This window comes from Lipophrys pholis (genome assembly GCF_963383615.2).
Source record: "Lipophrys pholis genome assembly, chromosome: 21".
Classification (NCBI taxonomy): domain Eukaryota; kingdom Metazoa; phylum Chordata; class Actinopteri; order Blenniiformes; family Blenniidae; genus Lipophrys; species Lipophrys pholis.
The window spans coordinates 6,001,842-6,027,017 of record NC_137649.1 but is presented as its reverse complement, the minus strand read 5'-3'; the positions used below and the strand labels follow the sequence as shown (position 1 = coordinate 6,027,017).

The 25,176-nt window shown below is 43.0% G+C and overlaps 2 protein-coding genes across 2 annotated transcripts in view; one reads left to right on the top strand and one right to left on the bottom strand.

Annotated features, from left to right (window-relative positions):
- Nucleotides 1-931: 931 nt before the first annotated feature.
- gje1a (gap junction protein epsilon 1a) lies at nucleotides 932-4,686 on the bottom strand (the record flags this gene model as incomplete). Its single annotated transcript, XM_080490086.1, has 4 exons — nucleotides 932-1,129; nucleotides 2,637-2,834; nucleotides 3,970-4,152; nucleotides 4,648-4,686. The coding sequence occupies 4 exons, from the start codon at nucleotides 4,684-4,686 to the stop codon at nucleotides 932-934; spliced, it is 618 nt and encodes a 205-aa protein (XP_080346212.1).
- Nucleotides 4,687-11,945: 7,259 nt separating this feature from the next.
- The window catches only part of nmbr (neuromedin B receptor), a gene marked incomplete at both ends in the record, with an annotated part of 65,268 nt that continues 52,037 nt past the window's right edge, over nucleotides 11,946-25,176 (top strand). The window contains one exon of the mRNA XM_080491297.1: nucleotides 11,946-12,373. Within this exon, the coding sequence (XP_080347423.1) occupies nucleotides 11,946-12,373 (428 nt within the window). The remainder of the gene's footprint in view (nucleotides 12,374-25,176) is intronic.

The following is a 25,176-nucleotide window of genomic DNA, read 5'->3' as shown; positions in this document are numbered from 1 at the left end:
TTCGAAAAGCTCTGAATGCTTCCAGAGAACTTTCTTTTGCAGATCTGAGGTGCAACTCTAAGAAAAAATACTTTAGTGTTCTTCAAGTTTTCAGGGTTCAAAAGGTCAGTGACAATCTGGGCTCTCCACATCTGAACACAGCCAATACAAACTGACTGATGTCCAAAAATCTCAATGTTCCGTCTAAAACCTGACCGAGAGAAAGCGATAGACCCCTGATAAGATTTAGTTCTCTTAGTTTTACGAAAACAATGAGCTCTCATGAAAACTAAAGGAAACAAGGTCAAATCTTTCTACGCCAACTAAAATCCTGAGTAACTGAGTTTTTCAGGTTCAAATCCAGAGGAGATGCTTGTCATTGGGCCAATATGTCTTAATGCATTAAGTGTATGCCGGGTCCTTGAAAGAAATCAATACCCTCAGGGGACATCTTTCCGCTGATCTGAGGTTCGATTCCACCCGATGGGATCACAAGGTTAGTGGTCCTCTTGATTTTCCTCTTCCTGTTTTGCCATCGCAGTCACAGTTTTCCAAAGCATGAACCTTGTTCTTTTAGTTTGCGTGGGGACAAAAGGAGTCAGGAGAAATGTTGGATCCCATCTCTCTAGTATACAGTTGGAGGTACAAACCCGTTGTGCTACATAAGACGTCTAAACACAGCGAGTACTGTTGTCGGAAATACGCCGATCAGTCTAAAAATCACACCTAGAGAAACTTTGAGACTTCCCAGCTATGATCCTGTTGCATTCCATACAATTTCCTGGTGCAACCCGCTCATGAGAGACCGCAGACGAGGTTGACTTCTCATGTTCGCTTCTGGTTTTCGCAAAAGTCCAGCAGTAGCTAACAAAGAGCCATCACGAAGACAGACAAAAATAGTGCTGTATACCTTCACCTGTAGTCACTGTATTTCTGTACGTGAACGCTGGTGTCATTGGTTGTTGAGGTAACCGAGCCGCCGGCAGAGTATCTCAAATATCTCGGCGATGCACAGGAGGATGGTGATCACGGTGAAGGTGTACATGGCGCTGAGGAAGATGGTTTTCTCAAAGTGTTCGGGCACCATGCATTTAGTCACATTGAAGGCCTTTTCCAAAGCGCTGGCATCACACTTGTACAGTGGGTGAACCTGAGGGGCAAGAAGGAGAAATGTGAGGCAATAATACTTTAATTATTGAGTCTGAACCCCAACATACTGACCTAATATTTCTACAAGCATTGCTCTGTATTGTTTAGATGTGTATGGAAACTTCAAGAATTTCAAAGATGCCCAGGTTCTTCTTCCTGATTCCGTATTGTAATATTTCCACAGTTGTGTTCAAGTAGACCAACCTCTGACTGTTTTTATATGGTCCTACTGCCTGAGCAAGACCATACACAAACAGTCAAAGGTCACCTTCCATGTGACTGCTCGCGATCTCAACATCTCAAAGTGCATTGACAGCTTCGTGTCCACACACATGCGTGAGTTCACTGTGAACTGCACACAGGAAAAGACAGTAAAGATAAAAAAAAGACATTAGCCTGATGTCCGTGGCTCTGGATGACTCAACCATCATGTCAGGGAGCATCACAGTGGAAGAGTGTCCACTCTCTGAGACAGAAGTCAGGTCATGCATGCAGCTGAGTGCATGTTCATTGTTTTCTTGGACATTCTCGGGGTTACACAGCGTGAATTTTCCCCCTAGGGTCAGACTGTGAGTGATTAGTTATAATATAACATTCTCAAGAAAAACAGCAAGCTCCAACGAGCTGAACCGCCACGCTTTGGTTCCATCATGACATCCGCCTTCCAAGAGGACATTGTAATTTGAGATGAAGATGCAGGGACATATAGGTGAGGCTTGCAGATAGGGACCCATGGGAATGAAAGGTGAACTGAATGTTCAAATATATCTGCTGACGTAAAGTCTTAATGATCCAATACTATTCAGTTTTTCAACTATTTCACAACGGTGTCAGAGGTCCAACAACATTGTATTCAAAGTGTATTTCCCCCAATCATCCATCCTGAATTATAGTCTAAGAAGTTCCTCGACTGAGCTCAACGGAGAACAGGCTGTTTCTGTGTCTGCCCACGGCAAGAGAAGACGTGCTAATGTTTACGGAAAAAGGTTTGCCATGGCTCTTAGAAACAGGTTTTTAGTGTTTTTTTTCCTCGAACATAGAAGGAGAGCCTCCTGCCGCTAGCCCCTGCTAATGTTTTTTTCATATTATACTGAATTTATTCCATATATCAGTAAGGCAAAGCTCCACTACCAGTAGGTGTGGTTATTTTCCTGCATGACACCATGAAGGGAAAATCTCCGATTCGCCTGTATGAGCACACATTGACTAAAAAGTGGAGGAACAAGTGAGGGAGACGACAGACTTTCTACTACTGGGGGCCCCACACAGGCTATCGGGATGGAAATTACTCCTAGAAAACCATTATAAAGTGAATTTTGCACAATATGGAACCTTTAAAACAATCCCAAAACCTTGATAAAACGCTGTTCATTGGGTCATGACAATCGTTCCAACCTCTGATATATGTCCTGGTAGAGGTTTAAAACTTCAAAGATAAAGGATACAACCTACATCGTTTTGAGAGGCAACTTTAAAAAGAAGAGTTTAACCAGAAGAAGTTGACTGACCTGAAAGCCAAAGAGGTGACTTTGTAGCCAGAAGGCGATGACCTCCAGAATTATGCGCAGGAGAACAGAAATGATGTAGAAGACGGTGTAGATGGGTCGTTCGAGGATCTCCTCCGGGTCGATGTTCTTACAGGCAGCGTACAGGTGGAACACGGCTCCAGGGACCAGGACTGTCACCAGCTGCAATGCCCAGAAAACCTGGAGTGGGAAGGAACACAGAGGAAGGGACGGGTGAGAAAAGCAGATGGTTAAAGCTAGAAAACAAAAAAAGAAAAAAAGAAAATCCGAGGAATAAATCAATGAAAATGCATTCAGCACATAATTCATGCAAGTGGTTTGCTCATAAGTAACTGGGAAATTCTAATTTCGAAGCATGCAAATCACAGAACTTTTAACATTCAAACAACTTCAGGAAATCTGAGTTCCAATTTCAACATGGCAGCACGCGGCGTAACAAATGGGTAAATAGAGTATCTAAGGTCCCGTTTACGCATTTTAATTACATTTTGGGTGTCCGTGCTCAGTGCTCACACAACTCTTCTGAAAAGCTGCTATTGCGCTTGCGAAAAACAATTAGATGGACAATAACAACAATGGCGGCCTCCAGAGTGTCATGACTCCATCTTCTCCTGGGACTTGGCAGCTTTATAGTTGACAGTCACCATAATAGAAATCCGACTCTGTCTGTCCAAACGAATGTCCCTGTGCTCCCATTGTTAATGTTTATAGCGTATTGCTCAACAGCACCCGCTAGTGGCCCAACATGAACGCTACATCATATTCAGCGTTAAGGCCGTTTCAGTGTAAACAGATATTGTTTTCAAAACGTTGCCGTGTAAATGCTAAACTTTTTTGAAACAAAAAGGATTAGTTTTCACGTGAAACGTTGGCGTGTGAACGAGGCCTTAATCATGCTAAACCCTATTTCTGTGTGCCTGTCCCTTTAAGTGGCAAGACGCAAAAGTTACTATCCTAGAGCATCGTTTTTTGGTTTTTTTTTTTTTTTGGTCTTCATCTTTTTATTCAATCCCGTAGCGTTCAGACCACGTACACAAAAAGCACATCAAACATGCAGAAAATTCTGGAATAATATGCTGTGACATTTCCTAATGATTCAGCAAATGTTTCAGCAAAAAACCACAATAAACAAAGAAAGATTGGCCAGTCGAAGCGGAAGGGATTTTTGGTCATAAACACAAAATGGAGGGGATAGGGGAAGGCATTTGCAGCCCAGAATTCCCCAGCTTGTAATTCTGGAGTTCACGGCGCCATGAACTCGCTATGACTTCTGTGCGAGACGTTAAGCGGCACTCCTGAGGCGGTTGATTCCTACCTGAGGTGTTATCGGTCTGAACTGGTTGTAGCAGTACAGGTTGAGTTCCCGGCGGTCCGGGTCACAACTGAAGTGCAGAGCCTCATTCCCGTAGACGGCGAAGCCAAGAACGCCCAGGAAGAACATCCGCACCGAGCCGAAGAACAAGGTGTGGAACTGGCCTATCACTGTCGGAGGCCTGAGCTGAAACACACACACACATACACACACGATCACACAATGCCAAATACGAATGTGATAGGTGCTCGATGAGCATTTGCAATTTTACAGCAGGAGACAGTGAGCGCACAAGCAAGCAACGGGCAGGGAACGGACAAAGAGGAAAACCGCTTTTGTCCGCCGGATCAATGCAAACGGCAACACTGAGGCCCGGAGCTCTGAGGGCTGAAACAAAACCCATTCACAGGAGAACATTTCCCATCTCATCTCCACCCCGGCGCCGTTCCGACACAGACACACACACACACACACACACACGCTCGTGTTTACCGGGGAAACGGCTGAAATGACACTCTCACAAAGAGAAGATCCCCTTTACATGCCGACATGTCAGCCGGTTACATGATGGAATAATGACAACGGTTCAAACACGGGGGGGCGATTGGTCCACATTGCTCGTTCGAAGCTTGAACGGTGAGCAAGGTCGATCGAGGCTAAAGCCAATCGTGTCCCACTTACGCATCCTTCATAGAAGTTTTTGATGTAGTTTAAAGACATGGTCTGCTCCTGGGTTTGGCTCCGGGGCGGCTCTGGGCCCTCATTGCCGGCTCTCAGCTGGCACCAGACACAGACTGCCAACAGCAGGGCTGCACAAACCGCAACTGACCCTCTCTCTCTCTCTCTCTCTCTCTCTCTCTCTCTCTCTCCCTCTCTCTCTCAAAGCTCATGTCAATGCATACTTTTTGCCCCTTTTATCCCTCCATCAATTGACTCGGAAAAGACAACAGGGACAGAGGGGGGTAACAATGGCGGCGGAGGGCATGCGGTCCCTGCATTGTAATCCCGATAGAACCATGTCAGCGAAAAAAACAGAGACACCCTCCTGGGGAGCACAATGCAGCGAGGGGCTGACAAACAGAAACACAAACGCACCGGGTCGGGTGAAGGGCCGGCCAGAGAAGTAACTGCACATTTAAAGTCAACTTTAAGATTCAAAGCTTTATTTTCGACACACGTTGGAACGCGACAATAAAATGTTCTACTTTTTTTCTTTTCTTTTTTTTTTTAAAACTGTGGAAGTTTTTGTCATCCGGGTGAAGCCAAACTAGAAGAACCAAAAGTCAAAAGCACAACATGCTCTGTAAATACTTCTATAAGAGCATCATGGCCCCCAGAACTCAGAGCATCACCCCCACCCCCACCCCCCTCCCACCAGTCAACATCCCAACAGAGACAGAACGCCCACCACCCCCAAAGTTAAAATCTCCAAAAGGAAATACAACTGGACGAAGTTAAATTAAAAAAGGAAGTTCACACACCAACCGTAATCCTGGCGGAGTGTTGTTCATTCCCACCTCTTATTCCCGCTCAGGGATCCGACACTCATACCAGGTTGCGGTTTGCAGCAGGCAGAGCGGAGTCAAGCCAGAGGGGGGGGGGGCGAGGCACCAGGGGGGCTCTTCTGGTCGCTGATTTCAAAATAAACACAGGGGGGGACAAAACTCCCAAAGATCTCAACCTCAGACGCGAGAGGGAATAAAAACACACAAAACTGTAATAGAAAAACCTAAAATAGCCTAAAAAACAACAACTTTATGACAGTTTGCTTGTTTAAATCCCCGCTGATAAAAATGTGCTTACTGCTTCCACTTCTGCAATTTTATCGAATTTTCTGCACTTAACAGATGTAACGCACTGTTCAATTAAAACAGAACTTAATTAAAAGTATTCTCAACCCTACCAGAAATCTAAAACTAAAAACTACTTCATCGTGATATACCAGCTGTTAATTCCTTTTTTTATTTATTTTTTGGCATCATTATGGTGGCGGGGTAATGAATCATGCAGTGCTGTGTCGTATTAATGACACCGCAGAGGATTGGGAGCTCAGTCTGCTGAAACAATGCTTTCATACAGACGCTCAGTGGTTAATAAGTAATCAGCAAATGCCAGGGCACCTGATGCAGTAGTCTGCAGAGCCGGTCGTACCCAATGTGGCGCCTTAGGCATAAGATTTAAAGACACCACCCCCCCCCCCCCCCCCCCCCCCCCCACCCCCCCAATCGTTAATTTCACTTTTACTTTTGTTTTTTAATTATATAAGATAACATGTCTCCCAATTTACATGCTTGAAACATTATAAATAAATACAAAAAACATCAGAAATACAATAGAAATACCACAAAATATAAATCCTGGAAATAAGTGAATAAATAATAATAATACTGATAAATTATAAACACAACAATCATCAAACTATTTAAAAAACCGCACAGTTTGCACACAATAACTAAGCACAACTACAAGAACACTATGCAATAACTATATACAAAAACTAATCAAAATAACTATATACAGATTATAAAGATAGTATTGTTGATGGCCCATTTGCAGAGGCTGAACTTATCTTCCACTATTATTCATATATGTTAGTTTTATGTTTTTAGTTTATAAAATTCACATATAGCACTTTGAGTTTTATTTCATAAATGTAAAGTGCTTTGCAAAGAAAATGTATTATTATTATATTATTATTATTGATAGATAATAGATGCATGTGAAATGTTGAATGGCAGTAAACTGCAGTTTAATGTGTATATGTATGTAATATTGCTTTACATTTGAATTCATTTCAAGAGTTAAAGTTACTCTCCCAGAAAGAATCTTTAAATATACTTTCCACATATGTTCCACCAAATTTAACTGCTTGTATGATTGTAATAATGAATTTCCTTCAGAATTTAGAGATATTTGTTAGAGATACATCAACAACTAAAACGGGGTCCAAAATTTGTCGTTTTCCCGTGTGGATTCTGGTGGAGTAACTGTAATACTAAGGATATATTTTTTACGATTAATTATATTGAAGGCACATTTTTTTCCCCGATTTTGTGGCGCCCCCTGGAGGCCTCTGCGGCATTAGAATTTTCCTACATACCCTAATAGGCCAGCCAACCGTTAGAGCCAAATTTAATCGCACTGCTGCAAAATGACTGAAAGTTTTGATGCTGCTATACTTTGAATACTTTTTTCTCTGGGTAAAAATGAAATTTAAATCATTTATCAGTTATTAGTGTTCTCTCATGGATTATTCAATTTTTCTGCTTGCCTTTGTTCCAGTTCATCCACTCTTTGATGACTTCAACTTTAATGAAACTGGAAAGAAATTGTGACAATCCAACAAGTCTGATTCAATATATGTTCAATAAAACTTTTCAAAAACAGATAGTTGATCAAAACTTAAAGGTAATTGAACAAGACACAGCACCAACCAGACAAATACAAATGAGCAACCTTGATAAAACAAGAGTGTAGAGAAGCTTCAAGGAGCTTCTCTGCTCCTTGAAGCTTTCAGAGTACGCAAAGTAAACAAACATTTGTTTTCATATTTAGTTAATTTGCCTTCCACACTGATTTTCAAAAATGGTCTTATCTCCAGATCAAAAAGAGATAAAAAAGGCAAAACTGTAAAAACAGCCATCGCTGTGAGGAAAAAAGGGAAATGAAGGAAAAAAAAGATGTAAAGCAAAAAAATAAAAAATAAAATAAAAAATGCTGGTATAGTTAAAATGGATCCAAGCATTGGGAAACATACAACGGCTATAAATATCTAAATAGCCAAGATGTATGAAATGGCCAAAGTGGAAAATTCCATAGAAAGAAATTAATAATTAAAAATGGACACAACAGCTAAAAACTCAATAAAATATATCTAAATTGTAACTGTGATCATTTATATTTTGTAAGTTTATCTTTTCTTTAAAAAAAACAAAAAACAATTCTCTTTATTTCATATATTTAACATGTTTGTGGCTCCAGAAAAATTCTATTGGGGAAATCGTGAAAACGGGTCTTTTGGTCATAAAGGTTGCAGACTCTTGTGCTACTACATCCTGTTATGTCGGGGATTGTGATGCTCTTATTGTGAAGGCCCAGTGCTGGACCCTCTGGGGGCTCTGGTCGAACACTGTTTGCTTTGATGCGACTGTTCCAGCTCGTGGCGGCGCAGGGCTGCTGTGCGTCACGGTGTCAGGAGAGACACACGAGTGAGTCGAGTGGGAAAGCGACACGATGACACAATGAGGAAGAAGAAGAAGAAGAAGAAGAAGAAGAAGAAGAAGAAGAAGAAGAAGAAGAAGAAGAAGAAGAAGAAGAAGAAGAAGAAGAAGAAGAAGAAGAAGAAGAAGAAGAAGAAGAAGAAGAAGAAGAAGAAGAAGAAGAAGAAGAAGAAGAAGCCATGTTATTTTTTTTTTATTAATGAACTTTATTGAAATTAACAACAAAAACATTAGACTTTTTATAGAAGTGCATTACAAAAGGACATAAACATTGAGAGAGCAGATAATAGAAAATGTGACAAAGGTGAAAATAATATAAGAGCGAAAAATATACACACAAAAGAAAAATGTGAAATTTAAAAATACAAAAAAGAAAAATGAGTAAGCTCAAGAATACTTTTCAAACGGACAGAGATAGAATTGCGATGTATTGCTCTATTTCTGTTTTAAACAACAAAAAAGGTTTTGTTTTGAGAGTTTACACTCATCAGTAAGGAATTTGTCAATAAATGAAATTTGATTCACAAGAAAGAAAGCATAGCTGTTCTTTTTATCTCAGCTGAAATAACCCAAAAATGAAATTTTGGTAACACAAAGTAAAATTCATACAACTCTTCAATGAACCAACTGAATTTACTTTATTTTTTTAATCATCTAATACATTTATAATCAGTTAATTAATATGAATAGTTGTGTAAACCAGCAAAGGGTGTAATACCACCGGTGAGCAGTGGGGGCAGTGTTGTGCAGTGGAGCTCCTGTGTGACCGGCGGCTCCAGCTGCTTCACTCCCTTGGATCTCAGTCTCTTCGGACCGCCTTGCTCCTCGCCATCATCTGCTCGTCCACACTCTCAAAACACGATTTAAAAACCTGCTCCTGGGTCCCACCAGAGGGATTCTCGCTCCCATTTGTACTGGGGAGGATTTACACTGCCGCATCAGATGGGGGGGAGTTTCTCTCTGTTGTGCTCAAAGCAGGAAAGAACTAAATAAGTCCTGGGAAACAGGGACGCAGTGGCGGCTGGAGGTAAATTTCTTAGGGAGGCTCTTTATTATTATTATTCGATTTCAGTCCATGTTAACTTCATTTTAATACAGCGCATTTATGAGAGAGGCCCCCAGCGATGAAACATTATAGTAACAGCGAGTAAACAGAGAGCACTTATTAAGACTCTTTTATTAACATACTTGTAAACAAATACAAGCAGAAGCCTCATTATTAATGTGTTTTGGGTCTGGTTTACTTGAAATGACAGTTAGTCTAGAGTTTAGGGAAAACAAAAGGTATATCAGGTATATTTTCAAATAACACATCGATTCATCTTTCAAAGTATTTTTGAATGTTTTGAAAGAAACCTTAAAAAAAGAAGTGCAAAATAAACTGTTCCTTTTTTTTAAGCTCTTAGATTTTCAGAAATTAATATATATAATCATATCTAAACATTAACAAACCTGGACATATTTGCAAAATTCTGAACACATTACTGTTTGTGTGCATTTAAAAATACTTGAGTTAAACCTACTGCAGCTTTTCAGACAAATTTCTCTTTTCTAGCCGGTAAATTAGAAGAGATGTGACAGAGTTAATAATCAGAGACTCACTGCTGGTCTTCATCTCAACATCTCGTAGAAACACGCGAGAACAAACCAGAACTGACTTTAAGCCAATCACTGAGCCAGGGGCCATTTAAAAAGTCGCCCCAAGTCTCGGACATGAAATGACGCTGATTAGTTTAATTTCATGTCAGTCACTCTGGTGTTGATCAGTAATTGGTCAGATTGCTTCTAAGCCCCGCCTCCTCGGGGCAGCTTTCTGCAGCTCCCTAGGCTGCTCACACAACACAGTTCAGGGCCCATTGTTAGATGTTTGCCATAAACTTATTTCGACAGAATTCCATTATATTAATATATGTTATTAAAAAAAACCAAAAAAAAAACTTCTCGATCCCAGCGAGGATGGCGCCCTCTATTGGCCAGTCATCACTGAGCTGACGTAATAGCCAATCTCAGCATTCGGATCCTTGTAAAATTGCGGATGTGCGTTGAAATTCATTTTTGCTGCCTATCTGGCAGCCTCGTCTGTGAAAATGAATCAAAATGTTTTTAAAGGAAATCCAATGACGAGTTCATCTTGCACAGGCTTTAAGATCATGTAAAGGATTTTTAAAAGATGTTTTTTCGCTGATATAGCAGATCTCAAGAATTGCTCAGTGATGCCACATGGTCGTGTCGTGGTTATTGTTCATCAGATATTTCAGTCTGGCAGTTTTTGACCTTTCTCCACTGAGTTTGCATGTTCTCCCAGTGTGTGCCTGGGTTTTCTCCGGGTACTCTGTTTTTCTCACACATTCCAAAAACATACATGTGAGGTTAATTAGGCCACACGAGCCAAAACGATCTTTTGTCTCCGCAGTGTTAAAAAAAAAACAATAATTCCGTCCACACTTCACTATGAACGCGGCTCAACACGGTGTAATACATATGACAGACCTTTAAGGGGCGCTGTGACTCACCAAATTAACCAAAAAAATGCAAAAGACGACACTGAGAATACTCCTGCTCCTCCGTTTACTGGAGAAATCCAGCATATCGCCTTAATAAAACTACTAGTACTTCTGCAGCACGACCTGGAGCATGTACTCTGCCAATGTTGTTATAAAGTGACGCCGCAGAGGGGGTCGCTTCGGGGGCTTCAGATGTGCACCTTGGCCCCTCCAAACCTCAAAGTCGAGCCAGCGTTATATAATTCCTTCAATCTGGGTAAACCCCGTGTAAAAAAAAAAAAAAGTTTTCCAGCTGCTAAAACACCGTGTGGATGAACGGCAAAAAACCCCGATGTGTTTACGTCAAACAGCGTTCTTGTGTCGGCAGGGCCTAAGTCCTTCTTTAGACCTGGGAATAACATGAGTTTCAGGTGATCTGATCACAAGTGGTGAGTCCTGAAGACAAGTGTGAACAGGCACCAAAACGCTTTCACTCAGACCACATGTGTCACCCCACGTGAGCTGATCACCTGGAAGGCATGTTCACTGGGTGAACTGGCCCGAAAATAGCCCCTTGGTGTGAATGTGTGTGTGTGTGCGTGTGTGTGTGCGTGTGTGTGTGTGTGTGTGTGTGTGTGTGTGTGTGTGTGTGTGTGTGTGTGTGTGTGTGCGTGGTTCTTTGTCCGGTGAAGGACTGGTGACCTGCCCAGGGTGTATCCTTGCTTCACCCATTGTTAGCTGGGATTAAGATGGATGGACCGATGGATGGATGGATGATGCTATGCAGTTTCTTTTCTTCATCATCCACTATATCACTTCCATCTGCTCTCTCTCTCTCTCTCCCACCCTTCAGAGAGAGAGAGAGAGAGAGAGAGAGAGAGAGAGAGAGAGAGAGAGAGAGAGAGAGAGAGAGAGAGAGAGAGAGAGAGTCAAACAAGTGCCTCCCCCTCTTTACTCGCGTCCTCTCGCCTCTCCCTCTTTCATTCAGTCGCTCAGATCAACAGTTCACAGTCTGAAAAGTTTCCCTCCGCTTCCTGCCGGTGCCGGCGGCTCGTGTCAGTGTGAAACAGCCGCTGCCGCTGCGTCTTTACGCGCGGAGGATCCCGCAGCGCACCTTCTGGAGGTGCGACGCCTCTCCCGCAGCCTCCTCTCAGGATATCCCCTCCACCCATCTCTCGCTCTCTCTCTCTCTCTCTCTCTCTCTCTCTCTCTCTCTCTCTCTCTCTCTCTCTCTCTCTCTCTCTCCTCTCTCTCTCTCATCCCGCCACACACAGCCATGGACGACGAGTTCCTCTCCAACTTACCTCCACCTCTGCCCGGCGACTCCGACTCTCTGACCCCCAACGCCACCGAGGAGCCCGGCTGGTGGGCGTCCTCCGACGGCGGGGAGACGGTGCACTTCGTCGTGCGCTGCGTCATGACCTCGGTGTACATCCTCATCATCACCGTGGGGCTGCTGGGCAACATCACCCTGGTGAAGATCTTCATCACCAACAGCGCCATGCGCAGCGTGCCCAACATCTTCATCTCCAGCCTGGCGGCGGGCGACCTGCTGCTGCTGGTCACCTGCGTGCCCGTGGACGCCTTCCGGTACTTCTCCGAGGAGTGGGTGTTCGGGGAGGCGGCGTGCAAACTCATCCCCGTCATCCAGCTCACCTCCGTCGGCGTGTCCGTGTTCACGCTCACGGCGCTCAGCGCGGACCGGTAAGGACCCAAACGATGAAATCTGCACCTTTTCACTTGGTTCAAAGTTTTTACGCATTTCTGTGTTTGACTGAAATAATGAAACGCTTCCTGAAGATAAATGATGATATTATTCTTGGACGGAGGTGGAAAGATCACCGAAATGTTCTACTAAAGTAATTACAATTACTTTGATAAAATGTTACACAAGTACAAGTAAAAGTAGTTCATATAAAATGTACTCAGAGTAAAAGTTAATTACTTTTTTGACAGCAGGAGAATCTCTACTGAGGAGCCCAAGAAAGACAATGAGATATAAATCTGAAAGTAGTTGTTCTTAATGAAAGGAACATCTTCATAAATTAAATGGCAGTAAAACTGTAAATCAATAAGTCAAAATGGTCGACGTCACAGATGCTGTGACTTTAACCTCGAGTATTCAGGTACCGTCACCATGTTTCTAAGACCAAACTATGTTATTCTTTAATGTGAAACTTATCAAATCTACCTGTCAAATAATAGTGTAGCATCGCTGAGCCGATTGCAAAGACTGAACTGTTGTGCTGCAATGCACCATGGGAGTGTTAATGACATTTCACTTCAGTGGCCAAATGCAGTCAGGTTTCATCTCGAGTCGGCCGGGCCGGTGAAATGTTGCTTTAAATTTATACATGGAAGTTTTTCTTTTGTAGTGCCGCACATGAAACGATGAAATTATCTATATTTTTGCAAGATCACACAACTACTAATGATAATGACGACAATCTCAACATAAAGTCATTTTAAATGAAACATTCTGGTGCAAAATACAGTGAAGTGTAAAAAAACCCAACTCCTATTAATCCTATATAACCTCCTTACTTGGTGTTTTGGCCGGATTGGAGCCTTTTGCGGCCGGTTTTGGTCCACGGGCCTCATGTTTGACTCCCCTGGTGAATTAAAGTGAAAATTGAAAGTTAAGCTGAGAGGACCTACAGACTAGCGCTGCGCTGCAGGAGGATTATTCACATCTCAACACCACAACAACCACATATTCTGGCATTCGGGTCCAGCCCAAGTAATTGGGTGGTTTTAATGTCGGCTCAGCTGGAAATTTACCAGGAAAACCTGCCAGTGGTTCACATTCGTCAGGTTTTCTGCTCATTAAGGTGAGTTACAGTTAAAACGTGACCGTGGACGATGATTTGTTTGCTCTCGCCGGGTCGCTGGTCAGAGGTTCTACTGTGTGATGTTGCAACCGTGAGTGAAAAGTGATGCGAGTTTAAGCTCCTCCTGCCACGGTGTTCCTTTCTTTCTTTCTTTCTTTCTTTCTTTCTTTCTTACTTTAACTTCTTTTTTCTATTTTTCCTTTTTCTTATTTTTTGGGGTTTTCTTTTATTTCATTTTTAGTTCTTTTTCTCTTTCTCTCTTTTCATTTCCATAATTTTTTTTAATCTCATTTCTTTCTTTTTGTTGTATTTTCTTTTTTCCTTTTAGAATTTTTTTTTCTAATTTTCCATTTTTTCTTTGTTGTTTCTTTCTTTTTCTTTTTTTTTTTTTTAACTTTTCTTGAACGTGATGGCTGACTCCGGCTGTTTTACCTTATTTATCTGTTTTCAGCCTGGAGATTTAAACAACTTCTAAAATACAGTGTGCAAATGAAATAAAAATGGAAGCAAAACCTTAATCTACATTACCTAATCTGAAACGCTCCCTGGAGTCGCTACAGAGGAGCCGGAGAGCCACATGCGGCTCCAGAGCTACATCTGGCAGACTCCTGGTCTTATCGCATGTGATTTTTAATTAAATGTCCAGAATTTACAATTAGATCATCTCACTTTTAGTGTCCACTCATGTGGCCGCGCCTCTCCATTCCGCATAAAATCCTATTTGCATTTTCCCACTCCACATTCAAATTGAGACTTTATATGCAAAGACATGATTGGTTTGCAAAGTTTAGCTGTGTGGGATCAGCATGAGATGTGAAAGCTGCTCTCTGTGATGTCTGAAGCTCTTAATGAGGATGTGCAGTTCAATTAGAGAGACTGTTACCGTCACCTCATTTTACATGCAAATGGACAACTACTTAAAAAGATACTTAAAATCGACTTGACTCGGGTATTTTCATATCCTATTACTTTTGGCACCTTTTGGCACTCACTCATTGGAATATTTACATTTTCTTTTTGACATAATAAGCGACAGCATAAGTAGATGTGAGATCATGTTGAATAATTTATCTGTGCACTTTGTCTGAGAATACACACCGCTCAAGCACTAACGTGAAAATAACACATCCTAGACCTCAATTAATGAAATATTACAGTTGAAAGTCTTTATTCAATAGATAGTAGAGGGCATTGAGAACAAAATAACTAAAATTATCAATGTAAATCGAAATTATTACCCAATGGAGGTCTGGATTGGGAATGAAACTCAAAATAAAAGTGGAGAATCACATTGCAGGCTGATCCAACGTCAGTGACAATTCCTCCAGACGAGTCAACATGAGGCTCAGTAGTGTGTGTGTGGCCTCCTCATGCCTGTAGGACCTCCCTACAATGCCTGGGCATGCTTCTGATGAGGCGGCAGAGGTTCTCCTTAGGGATGTTCTCCTGAGGGACGTTCTCCTGAGGGATGTTCTCCTGAGGGACATTCTCCTGAGGGATGTTCTCCTGAGGGATGTTCTCCTGAGGGATGTTCTCCTGAGGGATGGCCTCCTGAGGGATGTTCTCCTGAGGGACGTTCTCCTGAGGGACGTTCTCCTGAGGGACGTTCTCCTGAGGGATGTTCTCCTGAGGGATGGCCTCCTGAGGGATGTTCTCCTGAGGGATGTTCTCCTGAGGGATGGCCTCCTGAGGGACGTTCTCCTGAGGGATGTTCTCCTGAGGGACATTCTCCTGAGGAATGTTCTCCTGAGGGATGTTCTCCTGAGGGATGGCCTCCTGAGGGATGTTCTCCTGAGGGACGTTCTCCTGAGGGATGGCCTCCTGAGGGACGTTCTCCTGAGGGACGGCCTCCCAGACTTGGTCAAAGCATCAGTCAACTCCTGGACCGTCTGTGGTCAACGTGTGGTTGGTGGATGGAACCAAACGTGATGTCCAGATGTGCTCAACTGGACTGAGGTCTGGGGAATGGGCAGTCCAGTCCATAGCATCACTACCTTCATCATGGAAGAACTGTTGACACACTTCCGCCACATGAGGCCTGGCATTGTCCTGCATCAGAAGGAACCCAGGAACCACTGCACCAGCATCTGGTCTCACACTGGATCTCATCCCGGTACCTAATGGCAGTCGGGGTACCTCTGGCGAGCACCTGGAGGGCTGTGGGCCATCTTAAGCAATGTCTCTCCGAGGGTTGTTCGGTATACCGGTACTGTATTGGTATGGCGGTACTGACGCCTTGTGTTGTAATTTGCACTGAGGAGAGTGGTCAGTCTCTGTGGGGGAAGCTTCGGCCGGCTGCTCCGCTTTCTGACTTTCATTCACTGAGGATTTTGTAGACGTGGGACCGTGGCGAATGACCCGGGGATCCCTCCAGGAGAGCCATCGTTGACGGATTTTGCGCACGAGATATTGACAGCTCTTTACGCGTTACGGGACGTTTTGGACAATCGAAAGTGCGGAAAACAGTGCTCCGGTTTCTTTTTTATTCATTTTTTTTATTTTTGCACTCCGGTTTCCGAGAGGTGTGAAAAAAAAATGAGCCGAGACGGGGTGAGCGCACTCTCCCGCGCTCCAACCCGAGATCCGCAACTGAATAAAGCGCTTTCCAACAACATTCATGGACACCACTTCAAAATAAAAGTCAAAACAACGGATTTCCAAAACAATCTTCTCCCAACCGAGCTTGTACTTTGAAAAAAATACCAGATGCGCACGCGTAAATGACATGGCGTTTGCGTCCATGTGAGAGTGCGCATGCGTAACTGACTCAAACGACCCGTGGAAACTCCGTAAAAAGAAATCGAGTGCATCACTAACAAGAGCAACAGTCTGGTGAAAGAGAGGAATAAAAGAGAGCAAGAGAGAGAGACAGAAGGAAAACAATGGCTGCTGCTACATCCACAAGGCTGCAACTTAGTAGTGGTATAGAAGTGCTATATGGAAGTACTTTGGCTTCAAAACAAAGGAGCTCGGTGTCTCCATCAACACCGAAGCACCACTGTGCAAACAGTGGTTGAGAACATGTCTGGCCAAGAGTGGAAACACTACGAACCTACTAAACACCTGAAGGACAAACACCCAGACCTGCATAAGGAGTTCAATTAATGACAGGTAATAACTTATATACCCATGAACAAGTAGCTCTGGAAAAAAATGTAAGCTATTATAAATATTAGTATTATAAAAATACAATAAATAATATAATATAAGAATATAATATTTTGTTTTAGCCATTTATTGTTATAACGATTACTGCATAGTAACATACCATTTAAAGACATTGGTCCTACTTAAGACAGGCTGTATGTAATGACATTTTTTGTGCTCTCTTTTTATTTGGAAAAGTATCAAAAGTATCGAAATACATGGTGGTATCGTTACCAAAATATTGGTATCGTGACAACACGAGTCTCCCACCATTATTGACCCACCGCCAAACCGCTCACGCTGGAGGATGCTGCTGCAGCAGAACGTTCTCCACGGCGTCTCCAGACTGTCACGTCTGTCACATGTGCTCAGTGTGAAGCTGCTCTCATCTGTGAAGAGCACAGGGCGCCAATGGTGAATCTGCCAATATTGGTGTTCTCTGGCGAATGCCAATGGCCCTGCACGGTGTTGGGCTGTAAGAACAGCCCCCCCCCCCCCCCCCCCCCTTGTGGACGTGGGCCCTCATAGCACCTTGGTGAAGTCTGCTTCTGACAGTTTGAGCAGAAACATCACATTAGTTTCCTGCTGGAGGCCATCTTGCAGGGCTCTTGCAGGGCTCCTCCTGTTCCTTCTTGCACAAAGGAGGAGGTAGCGGTCCTGCTGCTGGCTTGTGGCCCTTCTACGCCCCCCTCCACGTCTCCTGGTGTCCTGGCCTGTCTCCTGGTATCTCCTTCATGCTCTGGACACTGTGCTGGGAGACACAGCACACCTTCTTGCCACAACTCACATTGATGTGCCATCTTGGATGAGCTGCACAACGCCTCCTGCTGCCTCGAGGACTGAGAACACTAACAAAATTCAAAAGTGACCAGAACATCGGCCAGAAAGGACGAGAACAGCGTCATGGTTTGTGGTCACCACCCGCAGAACCCCATCCTTTATAGGAGTTGTCCTGCGAATTGCCTCTCATTTCCACATGTTGTCTGTTTCATTTGCACAACAGGTGAAATTGAGTCACAATTAGTGTTGCTTCCTAACTGGACAGGTTGATTTCACACCAGTGTGATGTACTTGGAGTTACACTGTGTTGTTTAGGTGTTCCCTGCAGTGTATTTGTTATGCAGCCTGTAGTGCCTGTTGTCACAATCGTGATGCTTTATAGTAGAAGGTGAGTGAAACAAGAGTCCAAATGCGGAATTCGTGCTTCATCCAGTTACTAGTTTTGTAAATGTCACGGAATTACACTATTGGTCAATGTGAATAAAAAGTAACTCGTCGCTCGGAAAAGCAACTATTGAATTGAGTCTTTTGTCTCAATGACTGCATGATAGATGTATTATTGTAGAGTTGCTGTGGCACATGAGCCGAGCTGCATGGGTCAATGTTTTAATTTAACCTAATTCAATTAGTGGGAGGAAGATGCTCTATAGTCTGGATGTGAGCTGAAATTCCTTTCAAATTGGTAAGCGATTTCTTTCTGAAATGGCCGCAGCACAAAATACCACACCGGTGTATGCTACAATAAAACCCCACAACTTGACAAACGAGCGACTGAACAGCACAGTCAGGATTGGTTCTAATCAACACCATCAGGGGTAGACCCAATCCTTAGAGAGGGAGCGGAGCTAATCAGCTCAGTTGGGGGTGGGGCCAATCGTCACAATCAAGAAGGAAAATTAACACAGGACCACGGACACAAGGCAGCTTCTCCAAGAGGCTGAACAGAAAGGCAGACGTGTGATCTGAAAAGCAGGGGCGTGACTCTAATAAAAGAAACTGAGATATGGGTTCAGGTGTATCCACATAAGTTTTTTATTTATTGTTTTAAATCATAGGTGGAAACACTGAAGCCCTGTACACAACAACGTTTTCAAGTGAAACCCAAAAAAACCGTTGGTGCATTTTGATTGTCTGTTTACACGGCAATAGAAACGCAACTTTCTGGAGGTGGAACTTTTTTCTAAAACGCTCTGTCTCCGTGGAAATGGGAAGAAAAACAACAAAAAAAACCAAACACGTCCATAGTAAATAGTTCTTCTGGACATAGATGGAGAATAATAACAATGTTTTCCTCCAGAGTGTCATGACTCCCAGTCCATATTCTCCTGGAACTTTTATTTTGACAGTCACCGTAAAAACAATCCAACTCGGTCGTCTGTCCTCGAGGATGTCGTTGTTCTCCCATTGTTAACGTTTATAGCGTATTCTTCTCCGCGTGCATGTGTGTGTGATTTCATAATAAAAAAACAGCACCAGCTAGTGGCCCAACATGTAAACTACATTGTTTTCATTGTTCCTGCCGTTTCCATGTAAACTGACATCATTTTCAATATGTTGCCGCTTAAACGTGGAACTTTTGTGAAACGAAAACACAAAAACGAGGCGTTTTCATCTTTCTTAACCAACAAGACAAAGTGGCCGATAACAAGGCTTGGATCCCGGCTTCACAAGCTCCTGGGCTTTTTATGGCCTCTACAAAAACATCTTCACCACCTCGTGTAATTTGTTGGTTTTAAAAGCTTCGTCTGAATCTGGTCTTCTTCTCTGTTTGGTGTATCTCTGTGGTGGCGCTACAGTGCCACTAGGGGCTCTAGATACTGCGTTTTGTGTGGACATACGCATTTGTTGACGTGGTTTTTTTTTTTTTTGTGTCTGGGAAGCTTCTTTCAGACAGAAATGTTTTCCATTGGAGTCCTTTGTGGAGGTAAAGGTCGACATTCCTTTTTTAATCTATACTGCAGCCGCAGCACAGGCTCTTTTAAAAGGCATTTTCATATTTTGATGCCGGTACGAACACGGTGTGCAGCAAAATGAGAATTATCAGTGCGAGCAAAATGCCAAAAAAGTATTACCAAGCAGTCTGGTCGGAGGAGCTGCACACCGAGCCTCAAAGATGTTTACTTTTTGAAGTTGTCTGTAATGTGTTCAGAGCTTGCAGGTTGAAATTGTGAACTTCTCCAGTGTGTGTTCTCATACCACACCCACTGATGTTACATTTCTGGACTGCTTGTTGAGTCACTCACAGCTTCTATCCATCTTCTGCAGCTGTTCACTTCTAACTGTTGAAGGTAATTAGCCCAGAAAAAAAACCCCATGTATGTACAGGAAGAACATTCAAACTCTGTCCTGAAAGCCCATAAAGCCCATTTCTGTCTCAACCCAGGGACTAACACGACACCATTGCGCGGCTTCTTCGCCGACACTCGATAAATCTAAAATGTACGTTTTTATACACCTAATGAGGAGGGAAGCTCAAGTCGCGGCAGATGGACGACTTCATTTTCCAGCTTTTCCAGTCAAATGGCTTCAAAATGACAGTGTGGTGAATTAATGATTCTCTGCTGGCTGCAGACAAAGTCTCTGGAGCCTCCTGTGCGCACTCTTCAGCGTAATCGCAGCTGCTTAAGGTGATTTGCGGTTGATCATCGATTAGTATTAGATCATGTTTGTTCCTACGTGAATGAGTGGAGGCACTGACTGGGATTGAAAGGGGAAGATGGTGACAAGAAAAGAACAAGCCTTTTACTTTTCGCAGCACAGATGCATTGGATACGCCCAGGATTTGCCTTTTAGTGTCTTTTCTTGGTTTAAACATGTAGAACATAGTGTTTATGAGCTGTCCCAGAAGAAATATGTTTCCTTTGTGTAAAGATTTGCTGGGAGGAAGACTCAGAACACCTGACCCAAAATCACAAAGTCCTCCAGATCACAAGAGATAACGAAGACACGCTAGAAACAACCAGAACCAACCCAATCTAGAACCCTGCGACCAGGTGAAGACAAACACAAGGGCACAGGTGAAACCCATCAGCGCAGGGAAGAAGCAATCAGACACGAGGAGGGGAAGCTTGACCTGAGGCTACATTTACACTCACCGGTGTGTTTAAAAAAAACCCTGATATTTCTCTGCGTTTGGACGGCGCATTTACACATATACACAGATACGAGTCACCACAAACGATGATTCCTGAAAACTCACAGTTGAGATCTGGATAAACTCGTGGATAAAATCTGAAATCTGAGGAGGAGGTAGAGATTTACGCCACAATTATTCACATTCCATTTTAAACACACATTTTAAACACACATGAAATAAACAAAGTTAAAGGATGTGAGAATTTGGCTCCCAAATTGTGAGATACTGTTCAGCCAGTGAGGATCCATTCTCAAGTGGTTGTTAAATGCGAGCCGACAAACTCTAGTCAACATGACGACTGAAAGAAGGAGAATGAGGAACAAAGAGAGCACAGCTTTTAACAGCTTTTAACATTTTGGCAGAGCTGCTTCCTCCGGCGCTTATCCGTGATCAAGCAGTCGCATGTCAAATAACATCCGCATTGGTACCTCATATGATCGAGGAAAAAAATCTAAATTGGTCACAAAACAGGTCGGATATGAGTCACCTGTGAGTAAAAAAACCTGAATTGGATCGTTTTTTTCCCCTGCAGTGTGAACGAGGCCCAACAATCTGAATTCAGATTGTTTTCTGTCTTTTTAATCTTTTTAGGCACAAACAAGTTCACAGGTACAAACCAGTTAGTCTTCGCACTCAATAAAAAATGCAAAAGTTTTGTAACGGAGTAGAAATCAAACACACGGGCAACTAATCTAAGGAATTTCAGGGTTTCATGGCCGTCAAGGAAAAGCTGAGGGTTTAAATGAACATAATCTCTATGCAAACTTACAACGGATAGTGTTGCACCTTTGCTTATTTCGTACTTTGAATTTGTCCCGATCTACCTACTGATCTAACTATCCAAATAATGACTGATCTGTCTACCCAACTACCCGTCCATCCAACCACCTATTTACACACCCACTTATCCAGTCTACCATCCATCCAGCTATTGATGTATCGTCCATCCATCCATCCTTCCATCGTTCCATCCTTTCATCCATCCATCCATCCATCCATCCATCCATCCATCCATCCATCGATTTTTGTCAGTGGAGCGCTTGTAATTCCGTGTCCAGTCATTCATTGCCTTCACTGACTTCAAAGTGAAAGCCACCTCGAGGTGTGATTGAGTGGTGCGACTGAGGAGCGGAGGAGCAGACAGAATGGGGGTGGAGGTCCCCTGCCCCTCAGCTCGGAGTCCTCCGCGCACGCTTGACGTGCGTCGTAAAAGACGAGGGAGGAGGGAGGAAGAGGAGGAGGGCTGCAGATTGGGAGCAGCCCACACAATAGAGAGAATAATGGTGGCGCTGATGGTGTATGATGACAGGGTGATGAAAATAGAAAATTCGAATTGAAGAGTTCAATCTGATGGAGCGGCAGACCTCAGACTGTGAAAGTGAGCAGGCAGACTGAGGAGTTATCTTCTCCAGGTTGGAAAGTAAAGAACAGGCATTGATTAAAAGTCATATTTTTTTGGCAGACCTGGATGGAGGCTTTGTGCCGCCCTGGGATGAACTCCTCCTCGCCGTGCCGCAGAAAGCCGAGCATTCACAGTAGCTCTATAGGTGATAGATTGACATTTCTTCCCTTATAAAAATGGAAGACCGGGGGAAAATCCCAAATCGAAATGGGCAGACATGTAACAGAGTTGCTTTTACACTGATGTTAAAATCCTAAAGCAATCAAGTAATCATTCAAATTTCAATATTACACATACGGTGAGAGTGGGATTGAGAAATCGTCTGAAAGCTTAGCTGATCATTGTACAATTGACAAAGAATAATTTTAGACCTTTAGTGGAGTGCTTTCAATTCAACCAACACAGTCGAACATCTTTATTTGGTATTTCGACAGCCGGCGTTAAATAAAAATCGTACTATCTCTCATTCACCTGTCGGATCCACCTGTCAGGTGTCGTTCGATTCGGGTCACATCCCGCATGTTCCTCTTGTTTTCACTCTGCTTATAATAACACTGGGAAATGAATTGTATAGCCTCAATATAACATTTTTAGATTTTATTACAACAATAATAATAATAATAATAATCATCCATCCATCCATTTTCTCCCACTTATCTGTTTCCGGGTGGCGGGGGGCGGCAGTTTGAGCACCGTCACCCAGATCACAATGCACCGATTAGGAACCTTTACTGCGGGTGGTGAGCCCATGGGAAGGTATAATAATAATAATAACAATAATAATAATAATAATAATAATAATATAATAATAATAATATATATATATATATATATATATATATATATATATATATATATATATATATATATATATATATATATATATAATAATAATGGATGGGTTAAACGCAGTGAAATAATTTCCCCAAGCGGCCCAATAAAGTATCTACAATCAAAATAAAACCTTCACAATGGGACTGACAGTTCGGACACGTGGCTCCAAACCTCCTCATGCCCATTCTAAATGAGCTGAAGCCGGCTCTTCGAAGCAACTTTCTTTAAATCTGCGCTCATGGTGCTGACCGGACGGCAACGACTCACTTCCTGCAAACACTTAGCATGCACGGAGGTTTCTAATTTGTCCGCAACGACTGTGAACGATGTGATTTCCTTTCTGCTCGTCGTCACCCCTGTATGACGATCGCGACCAGCGGAGCTCGCAAACCGCGCTGGTTCCTAATAACCAATGAAACACTCTGACGACGCATGACACACTCTTTTAATTAGTAATTAGGTCCTAATGCTGTATGAAATATTTAGCCCGAGCTGCCTTCGGATTCACTTCGGTCCGTTTTAAATCCAAGGTCAGTTCTGTGTGGAAAACAAACCGAGAGGAAACAAGGAAATGCCAGGGTCTGCTTGTGTTTGGTGATGTAAACCAGAGCCGACAGTCTGAGCTCCCTCAGGGCGGCTCGTGGACTAATGGCCCTCTGAAGTGGAATTCAATTTGAGCACGACATTTATAAAACAAATAAACCAATGTAGCTTCCAATAAAGCCTGTGTGAGACACCTCAGCAGCGCGGATATCTGGGTCTCCAGACGACGGGCTAATGGGTCTTATTAGGTCAGTGTGAAGAGCGTCACGCCGTTTTTGTTTTAGAGTTCAAGAAGCATGAAATTTAGTGTTGGAGGATTGTCTCCTTACTGAATGATTTTCAAGGCTGGAATATTAACTTGACCAAACGTTTGGACTGATTCATATTGGTGCATTTCATTTGATGTTTCATATGCAATTTTTTTTCTTAAGTTTTTCCTTAAAGGAATTTTTGCTATTCTGTCGTTACTTTAGGTATTTATTATGTCGACCAACTGAGCAACCAACCAATCAATCCTTCTTCTTCTTCTTCTTCTTCTTCTTATTGGTTGAATGTAAAAGCTATGCTATGTGTTAATATGCAGCACACTCCCTGTCTACTCCCATGTCTCTGTACACATGAGGCATTTTCAGTGTTTGCTTCCATGCAGGTTGGTAAACTGCTGCAGGCAGCAGTGTTAATTAATGACATGCCAACGAGTCTCCACAGCGTCTCCCTGCGGACTCGACTCACCTGCTCCGGAGAACGGAGCCGATCAGCGCGTCGCTTTTTTTAGACGCTGAGACGCTCGGAACAAACGAGATGAAGTCCAAATCAGTGGAAGAAGAGCAGAATTTAAAAATGGACACCGGCTATTAATAACGAGGCGTTTTCCAGCTCATCCTACTGCAATATTGTATTAAAGAAAATAGATCTTGCACTGGTTTCAGTCTGCCTCTGGGCACCAATTAGTCTAAAAAAAATGTTTTTAAATGTCGACGTCTCCGTCATACATTTTGACCTCGATACGATCTGATTTTTCAGATTTGAATATCGACCGATACTTTCTCTTTCCGATACTTAGAATGCTATATACTTATTATAGTAGCAACTACGTTGGCTAAATCTAATGTCACGTACAGCCAGGCGAAATGTGTGAGCAGCACAACCCACAGTGGACACGCCCATTTTCCCCCATCGCTTCCTTCATGTTCTTTGTCACACAAAATGACATTTTATCACAACCGGCCGTCGAACCGTTTGCGTCGTCTATTTTTAAGATGATTCCTGGACTGCTGACATGTCAGTGGTTGCTATTCGTCTGTCGCGTATCCAATCGAGACGTCGCTGTTTTTTAAGACCGTGGGAGGAAACCTGAGTGTAGAGAGAGAACATGCATGGATATATTGGAATTGCATGTTCTTCCTGTACGTACCAGAAGAAGAACCATTCATACAAGTTGAACATGCAACCTCCACACACAGAATGGCTCTCAAGTCCAAACCAGGGAGCTTCTGCATGGGTTCTTTCACGCACACTCTCGTCACATCGTGTGCCATCCCTGCAGCTTTACTCACAGCATCTGTTTTTTTTTTTTTTTTTGTGCGTGCGTGCGGTGTTCACTCTAATTGTGCTGTTTGTATGTTTGGACACGACGGTGTGCGGTTGGGGAAATCTGGTGTCGTAACAACACGAGCACAGCGAGACAAACGCACACGCCGACCCATGCTCCGGCGTGCGTGAACGCGCGTTCAGTCAAGGTAAAGGTCAGCACATAATGCGTCATGCATGGCAGCGGCAGAAATCTTCTGAATGTTCATGCAACTGGATTCCTGGTTAAATCCCAGGCTTGACC